Below are 9,045 nucleotides of genomic sequence, written 5' to 3'. Positions count from 1 at the left end.
CAGACCCCCCAGCCCCTCCCACGCGGGCAGCATCAATCTGGAGCACCGGAGGGCTCTCGCCCACTGCGGAATGTGCCCCAGAGGTCCCAGCCACACCCCCCAGGGCTCCCGCCCCCACCCGCCCCTCTTCCCTCTCAGAGCCAGCTCTTCCAATCGAGGCCCTGCCCAGCAGAACCTGCTGGGCCAAGAACACACCTGTCTCACTTCCGTGCGCACCGAGCTTCCAGAAGCCGGGTGCCCTCCCCAGAGCCACCCCACCCTTGGCCTCTTGCCCCCTCCTCCCACTCCCCGGGCTCCTAGCTGCCCCCGGGCAGGCAAGGCTTGGTTTGGGGGCAGAGTGGAGCCCGCTGGTGGGAGTCGGCAATGCTGAGGCCCAGGCCCCTTGTCCCCTGTTCCTTCCACACTGCCACATTCGAGTGTTGTTGAGACAAGAACGGGGCAGACACAGACTGAGAGAGGGAGAAACTCCGAGGGGCTGCGAGGGAGGCAGAGGGGGGGGCCAGCGTCCGAGGGGCCACTGGGAGCGAGCAGCCGCGGGCCAGCAGGCCACCGGCTCCTCCCCAGGCTGCAGCTACCCGTGAGGTCACAGGAGCCCCTGAGGGTAGGGGGCATGTGCTGGAGAGTGTCTTCCCCCAAATCCCACATTGGTGGGGGGACGGGGGAGGGGGCCACTGGCGGGCCTGGACTCAAGACGGAATTAACCTGTGAGAAACGCGACGTTTCACAGGAAGACACCAGCTTGTCCAGTAGGTGGCAGACGTCCCAGGACTGGCCGGGCTTCCGCTGGCCCCAGCGGCCAGTGTGGCTCCCAGCCCTCCACTCCACAGACGGACCGGTGACCCCCACCCCACCCCCGCACGCCGGGGCCTGGAGACGCAGAGACAGGGGCAGTGCGGGGGCAGCCTCGGGTCCAGGTCCAGAAGGCGGGGCCGGGGCCGGGTCCACCCCCACCCCGGGGGAGGGGGTGTCGCTTCCCAGTCTGAAGGAGCGGGAAGCTTCCAGAAGAGCCAGCCTTGTAATTGAACCCTGGTGGAGGTGGAGCGGTCAGGAGGGGCGGGGGAGCAGTGCGGACAGTGCCCTGGGATGGGCAGTGGGGTGCAGACACCCATCTGGCTCATTCTGCACAGCAGGGAGGTGTGGGGGGGGGACGCTCCGCCTCACTCCAGGGACCGGAGGCCCATGAGATGACATTGAGCAGACGGGTGACAGGAAGGCGCCAGGCGGGAGTCTGAGCCCCGCCTCCTTCATGTGACTCACAGGTGACCCTGACCTTGAACAGGTCACCGGTGTCCTTCAGCTTTCTGTGAAACAGGGCTTCACCAGATGGGTGTTCTCTTCTGAAGCCAGAGGAGAGTTCACTCAGCATCGTTTGTGGTTTGCAGCGCTGACCAGATGAGCTCTAGAGGCCCCCCATCCTGACAGTGTCGGGGGGCCGGGGAGGACAGCCTTTCCTCCCTCACCAAAGGCTCCTTCGGGCCTCCAGACGCGGCCTCTCCCTACCTGTCACAGGGTTGGGACTCAGCCTGCTCACCGGCCTGTGCCAAACTCCCCCGGGGCAGCCGAGGCTGGTGCCGGCGAAGGCACACCCTCCCTGCCACGGGCACACAGGAGTCGGGGCCACCATCACGGCAAAGTGGCAAGAGAGACGAGGCCTCACTGGCTTCATTTATCCTATGCCGGCCATGGGGTCTCAGGCCCTAACACATTTAATTCACGTGACCCTCACGATGGCCCTCTGAGGGGCTGCGAGTTTGACCCAGGGGAGCCGGGCAGAACTTCTTTACACCGAGGACACAGAAGAGGCCGCTGCCCGAAACGGAATGGCTCAGGATTCGCCGGCGAAGGCGCCTGCCGGCCGAGCGCTCTGGGTTTGCTCCGACCGTGTGTTTAAGACCAGAACTGCGAGACGACGAGAACCCAGACCACGCGATATTGTTGATTTGGGGCTGGGGGAGCCTCGATGAGAGACGACGGAGACAGGGAGCCTGCGGCAGGCGCTGGGGAGGCCACCGAGAGCTAAGCCGAGGACGCGGTTTGAACCAGGGAAGGGACTGTGCTGCGGACGATCCAAGGAAGGCCCAGGCAGGACGGCCGCAGTGCCCATGACGCCGGGGCCTCGCCCAGCCCGCCTGGCGCCCAGGGGCCCGGCCGGGCACGGGCAGGCAGCAGGCTCCGGGCGGCGTGCGTGGACTCAGCCATGGCCTGCAGGGCTACACGGTCTCTGCCTTCTGAGCTCTGGGAAGATGGGGACAGAGGACCCTGGAGACACAGCGACCATTACAGACAAGTGACAAGAGCCGGCTCTGAGCCTCAGACCGGGGAGGGGGAGGGTCAGGGGACAGAGAGGGTGCTGCCAGCAGGGGGGACTGTCCAGCAAGGCTTCCCCAAAGAGGGGTGATGAGCAAAGTGGCAGGGGAGCAGGGACTCGGACTCACTCATTCATTTGTTCATCCGTTTCTTCCACGAACGTCTGGAGAGCCTACTGGACTCCACACACGGCTGAGAGACTGAGGTCACGGAGACAGATAAAACCGACAGCCTCAAAATCCCGTGGGGAGGGTGGGCACGTCCGGACACAGGCCAGGCCTGAGTAAGGCTGCGTCCGGGTGGAGCAGGGAGGGGGCCGGGGCGCTGACCTGGGCCCTGGGTGGGGCGCAGGACCACAGGGCAGACCGCGGGGGAGGCGCAGCAGGCGGAGGCGCTCGTCCAGCGAGAGCGAGGAGTCGAGCAGGGACCACTTTTATTTTGTCACCGGGCTGAGGAGGCGGGCGCCAGGGGAGAGGCTGTTGAGAGGGGGAGGCTGAGCCGCCCAGCTATGGGGACTGGGGGCCGCTGGACTGGACAGGGCTGGCCGGTAGGGGACGTGGTGTCCAGCCGGAGTGGCAGCGAGGACGGGGTGCCCGGCAGCCGTGGGGCGTGGGGGGCGGGGGGGCCGCAGTCTCAGGGTTGCGAGGTCCCTCGCTGCTTGAAGTGAGGCCAGGTGCTGATGATATTGTACAAAGCCTTCCCAGGAGACAGAACGTTGCTGACGTCACTGTGTCCCACCAGCAGGTAGCTGGGGGCCAGGTAGCCCTCGTCCAGCCCACACTGGATCAGGGCCTGGGCAGCCCCCAGTGCCGCGGTGTTGGGTGGCTTTTCTGCAAAACACGTTCACCCCATCCATCATCGGGGTCTCGGGGTCGCTTGCTCAGGGCTGGGACAAGCGCCCAGATGTCTGTCTCCCTCTGCCCCCGCCCCCCACCCCGCCCACCACCGCAGCCAATAAAATCACAGAACGGTGGCAGCCAGGCACAGAGAGAAAACAAGTTTCCGTGTGTTTCTTCCAGAAAGTTCGGAGAGATCTGCAGCACAGCACGCGGCAGGCACCGCCGGACCAGTCACGGCTTTGCCATGACAGGTGGGGGTATCCCCCAAGAGTGTTGCCATGGTTACTGAGGAAGAGGCTGCATTTGCTGACTGAGCCGTAAAAGCAACAAAGTGCAGAACACCGTGTTCTCTCCTGCCAGGTGCGTGCCTTGGGTACGGGTCTGAGGAGATGGCGCTGGATTCGGGGACGGGTGGACCCAGGAAAGTGTTCCCCCTGGGGACATTCCTGGTGTCCTTTAAGGCTGAAATGTTCCACTGGCACTGCCAGGCTCGGCAAGGTCACCTTCCCCCATGCTCCCGAGACAAGCCACGTGGGGTCCCACACCCAGAACCCCTCCCTCCCCATGCCCGCTCCTTACCCCCGAAGTCGCCCATGAAGGCCACCCCCAGGCCGATGTCGTTGTACCCAAACGTGTGGGAGCCCTGGAAGCGCCAGCCGACGCCTTCGTACACGCCGCCGTCCTGGCCCACCAGGAAGCTGGGTGGGGCGAAGGGAAGCGGAGGGGGTCACCCCGGGAGGAACCGGCTCTGTCCACCCCTCGCTCCCCCGTTCACCCACGTGTCAGATCTGACTGACGTCTCTTCCGTGCCAGTGTACACAGGGGTGACAAAGAAAAACCACCACAGTCCCCGACACCGAGAAGTGAGGCCGGACAGTGACATGCAGGACAGCTGCGCCCCAACCCACCGCAGCACGGCCCCGCCCCCCACACGCCACCGCCGCCGATCGGACCCCCCAGGGCGACCGGTGACCGCCTCCACGCTGGATAGTGGGGGCGTGTTCTTCTTCTGGGCCGACTGCCCTGCTGACCACTCTCTTCTTGAAATGTCGCCTTCCCTGGGCCTCCACGAGCCACAGCCCCCTGGTTCTCCTCCCTCCGCTTCTCCCCCTGCCGTCCCCCTGCCGTCCCCCCGCCGTCCGCCCACCGCTCCTGGGGACCGCGTCCAGCCCCTTCTCTCTGCTCGCTCAGCACGGATCATTCTTCCTGGACAATCACCCAGTCCCATGGCTTCCGTTACCACCTGTAAAATCCCACGTGCCAGGCGGACCCCGCTCCTTCTGCGGTGCCCTCGGCCGGGGAGTCGGGTGTCGCCCTGCAGGCCTCCCACTCCCGCCCCCCAGCCCTGGCCGGTGTGAGTCCCGGCGGGTCATTCGCGTCTCCCACTCTAAATTCCTCCTGTCCCCTCAGTGCCCACTGCCGTGACGCTGCTCCGGGTCCCCGCCTGGCTCACTGCAAAACTCCCCGCCCGGAGCTCTGCCCACTTCCCGTCCACTCTTAAAATAACACCCAGAGTGGTTTTGCCAGAATGCGAATCTCATCGTAGGGTCCGACCGTTCGAACGGAGTCCGTGTGTCGGGACCAGCCCCGGGGCCCTTGGCGATGTGGCTCAGCCGACTCGCCCCTCCCCTCTCTGAAGTCCAGTTTGACACTGGAGCTGAACGTCATCAATTCCTCGCAGAAAAGTGCTCCGTCTGGACCCCAGGCTCTCACTTGGAACATGCCCCTCATCCTTCGTCGCCTGACCACCCCCCGCTCGGTGCCCACACCCCAGCCAGGACGCCCCTCCCTCGGGGGGCCCTCCCCCGGCATCCTCACTCCCCCAGAGCCTGCCTAGCAGCCCATCCTGCGTCCATTCTGTTCCTCACCTGCCACAGCGCCAGACTGTGACTTGTCCCATCTCTGCAGTGGGGACGCTATCCTCTCTCTCTCTCCTCCAAGGGGAAGGGGACATGGGGAGAGGGACCGTGTCTACCTTGCCGGGCATCGGGCACACAGCAGACGCCCCATGAACGTTGGTTAAAAACTTAGAAAGCGGCCAGTGAGGGGGAGGCTGGTGTTGGCCACGGTCCGCACGGGTAGTCGCGTGTGCCGGACGGTGAGGGGGACACCACGGCAGGTCTGGGAAGCTGAGGAGCAGAGATCGAGTCCCTGAAGACTGAGCGGGAAGAGAAACTTCCGGCATTTTCCATGTGGGATTTCCAGACTTCTCGTCCGTTCCCTAGCGTCGGCACTAAACAATCATCACGAGGCCGTGGGGAGTCCCATGAAGGGCAGCAGCGGCTCCTCCTGTCTGCTCAGGGAGTTAGGGGGACAGACAGCCAGGCCCGAACAAGGCACCTGCGAGCTCCCACCCGCTCGGGGCTGGGCGAAACGTCCCAGGTGGATGACCGCCGTCCGTCACGCTCTAACCACGTCGTTTCCACGAAACGCAAGTAGCTTCCGCGGTTCGCACGGCTGAACGTGTCTGTCTCGTGTGGACCCGGTGTTAACGGACCCAAGGGAGAGCATTCTGATTTCGCTCTGTATCTTCAGATGGACAAGGTGTCGTCGTCCCTACTGCAGAGATGGGACAGCGCCAGCGGTATGGCAGGGGTCCAACACCGGGGTGGGGCAAGTTCGGGGCCGTGGGGGCAGAGCAGGGGCCGCGTCTCCGGGGTTAGAAAGGATCGTGTAAAAAGGCGTGGCCCCCCCGACGGCCTTCCCTACGGTCTTGCCCTTGCTTCCAGTGCCCGTTTTTCAGAGTCTTCTCCATCCCTCGGGGACAGGACCCCGGAAAGGTAACTAACCCTTAGCCACATCCGACTGATACGCGGCCCAGCGTCTCACACAAATAAAATACAATGTCACCTTAAGCACCTGGCACCAAGGAGGGCTTAGCCAATATCGGGTCCCTCCCACAGCCTTTCCTGACGCAGCCCCGCGGAAAAGGAGGCTCGCCGACCCCACTTACTGATAGCCGATGTCGCAGAAGTCCAGCCTGTCCATGTGGTAGGCCTGCGTGTCCCGGACGCGAAGCCGGCAATCCGCGGACGTGTTGCAGGAGGCGCCGGCGGTGTGGATGATGACGACGTACTTGGCCGGGAGGTCCATTTTCGAGCAGTGTGTCTCTCTGGCTCCCCAAGCCGCCCGCGGGACGATGACGGGGCAGTCTGTGGCGAGGTGAAAAGCCAAGGACGTGGGTCCTCACTCGCCCGTGCCCGCACGTGGACAACCTCACCCGTGGCCGGGTTACTGCTCGGTCTCCCCAACCTGTGGCACCCGTGGGCACGTCCTCACGTGCACTCGGCCATGGGGTTCCGGGAAACGACAGAAAGGGGTCGTCCGGGCCAAGTGGCTGCAGCCAACAGACAGAAGTGAACACCTACAGGCTCTGACAACAGCTATGGCAACCCAGGTGTGAGCCGGGGGTAGGGAAGCGTCGGTTGTACAAAGTCGTGGCCATTTCACTCAAGAGACGGAGCGCGCCCGCCCGCCTGCCTATGCGCTGCAGGTATGTGCAGGTGTGTGCGCTCGTGCGGCAGGGCCAAGTGCAAGAATCGGCTCGCCTCTGAACAGATCGCGCGTGTGTGGAAGTAATTCGAAATCCATAACGAGCTCTACAAACGTGAAAGGATCATCGGTATCGAAGATGGCTGCTGTCCGAAAGCAAGAGAGACTTCAGAAGTTTACGATTTTAAAGAAAGGTTAATAAAAAAAAATGTCCTCGAGTCTAAGAAAAGGTCCACCCCGGCAGAGAACGTCAGGCTACTGACCGTGCTCACTGACCGTCCTGCTATCGGTCTGTATCATCGGAGCGTGTGGTTTTGTTATCCATCTGCTTGGAATATATTCACTCTGACGTCAGCATAACCTGCGAACTCAAGTTTTCCTTAGCTCTCTGGTCTCACTGCAGCTCTGTGTGTGTATGTGTGTGCGCGCACGCATGCGTGTGTTCACACCTGTGTGTGTTTACCCTGCCCCATCTTTCTCCACAGCCCTCCGGCCATGTGACTTCTATGGACCTCACTTGTCGATTTCGTCACGCTCCGTCTTTCCTCACTGACAAGTGAAGTTCTGTCTGGTTCCGTCACAGCCGGATCCTCGGCACGAAGTAGTGTGTCCACTGCTCAGTAAACACTTGTTGATGGAGTGCAAAGGTGTGTACACACGTGTCTGTGCCAGGAAAGGCTCCGTGGGAAGGGGAAGAGGCCAGGGCAACCCCGCCTCGGAACTGTCCGCATCTCAGCGTGAGATGGTCTCGGTCCAAGAAAACAGTGCATGCCGATCGGCAGACGCCTCCCCTCGTGGTCGGTGGTCGCTGGGAGGACGAGGCGGGTCTGAGGACCTCACCTTTACTGGGCATCGCCCGCTGCCGAGGGGCCAGGCACACCTCTGCTTTCAAGAGAAGTGGCTGAATATAACTGGGCGACAGGTCACCCTTCTGGACGGCGTAGGCGATCAGGTCCTTCGCAGCCGACAAGGCGGCAGGGCTGGGGCTGCTGCCTGAAGGAGGGTGACACAGAACACGGAACTGTCAGCAGAAACGCCAACCCGGCTGGTCCCGGAGGGAGGATGGGGTGGCCCTGGGCCTGACTAGCTGACAGATGGGAAGGGAGGAAGCTGGTCCGGTGGGCGGGACAGGGGAGCTGGACACAGGAACGAAGTGGACAGAGCTCCTGGAAGCAACGTCGGTGACCCCTCCATCTCCGGGAGGAGGCGCTGGGGGGCCAGGCAAACCCCCGCGGGCCGAGAGGGTCCTGGCAGGTGCCGGTTATTTCTCCCTTAGCGCCCCTCCAGCCCGTCCTGTGCTCTGCTGTTTCCCAGGGGGCTAAACACTTCCTCGCCGCCCGCCGGGCTCTCCCGGTGGCAGCCGCTGGAGGAAGACAGCGGCCCTGTCCGCCTCCGCCTCTGCCTCTGCCTCCGCCTCTGCCAGCTCAGTGCCTCACGCCTCAGACCCCTCGAGAGATGGCGAACACCTGAGCTCGAGCAGGGTCAGCGGTGGCTTGGGCAGTGTCACAGAAGTGCAGACCAGGGAGGAGGAGGACAGAAAGGCCACCGGGTCCCGGAATCCGGGCAAGAGAAGACGTCACGAGAGGTCAGGGTGGCACAGGCGAAGAGGCAGGTGTGCACGCGGGGGTCGCAGGCACCTCGCTGGCCGCGGTCGGGGCGGACCTTACCGTTCTCACTGCCGAAGAAGGCGAGGCCCAGGGAGGCGTTGCTGTAGCCCGGGGTGTGCGTGCCTTGGACGTTCCAGCCAACACCCTCGTACACCCGGCCATCGTCCCCAACCAGGAAGCTGCGGGCAGGGCAGGGAGACACGCGCTCGGTGGCTGGCACCGTGGCGCACCCCTACGAGAGGAACCCCTTGCCTGGCCTCCAAAGGGACAGTGGCTCGAGCCGGGAGCCCCGACGGGACCTTGCGGGGCCTTGCGTGGGCTCGGCGCGGGCAGGGGCTAGGCTGTCATTCAGGTCCCTCTCTCGCGCTCCCCGCCCCGCTCCCCTGTTCAGAACGCGGTTCTATCGCCCTGGGTAGGAGAGGGGGTCTCCAACGGACAGACCTCCCCACGCCGGGTGAGCCTAGCCGCGTAAGCCCACAGCCCCGCTTCCCCGCAACTGCGTGCTTCCCGCGTAACCTCCCCGGCTGTCTGGGCGTGACGTCTCCCCTGCCCCGCCCCGCGCCGTCTGACAAAGCCCCCTCCCCGCGCCACCCCCTCCGGGGAGGGGCCCGCAGGCCAGGATGTGGCCCTGGGCAGACACGCCAGGAGCCAGAGCGAGGAAGCACGGGGAAGGAGGAGCCCGCAGAGCGCGGCCACCGCGTCCCCCGCCCCCGCACGTGGCCTGCCCAGGAGCCACCGCGCACGCGCGCCTTCCAACTGCCCCTCGGCGAGGCTGGGGGCTGCGGAAGGTCCAACTCCTG

At 64.4% G+C, this 9,045-nt stretch overlaps 1 protein-coding gene across 1 annotated transcript in view; it reads right to left on the bottom strand.

The window, feature by feature from the left end:
* Nucleotides 1-2,743: 2,743 nt before the first annotated feature.
* Nucleotides 2,744-9,045, bottom strand: part of PGLYRP4 (peptidoglycan recognition protein 4) — a 9,048-nt gene continuing 2,746 nt past the window's right edge. Inside the window, exons 5-9 of the mRNA XM_015598305.2 lie at nt 8,306-8,444; nt 7,479-7,631; nt 6,100-6,298; nt 3,726-3,844; nt 2,744-3,137 (exon numbers count right to left, since the gene is read on the bottom strand). Coding sequence (XP_015453791.2) covers nt 2,941-3,137; nt 3,726-3,844; nt 6,100-6,298; nt 7,479-7,631; nt 8,306-8,444 — 807 coding nt within the window. The 3' untranslated portion in view covers nt 2,744-2,940. The remainder of the gene's footprint in view (nt 3,138-3,725; nt 3,845-6,099; nt 6,299-7,478; nt 7,632-8,305; nt 8,445-9,045) is intronic.

This window comes from Pteropus alecto, unplaced genomic scaffold (assembly GCF_000325575.1).
Source record: "Pteropus alecto unplaced genomic scaffold, ASM32557v1 scaffold49, whole genome shotgun sequence".
NCBI lineage: Eukaryota > Metazoa > Chordata > Mammalia > Chiroptera > Pteropodidae > Pteropus > Pteropus alecto.
The sequence above is the reverse complement of the archived record's forward strand: the minus strand, read 5'-3'. Positions and strand labels throughout refer to the sequence as shown.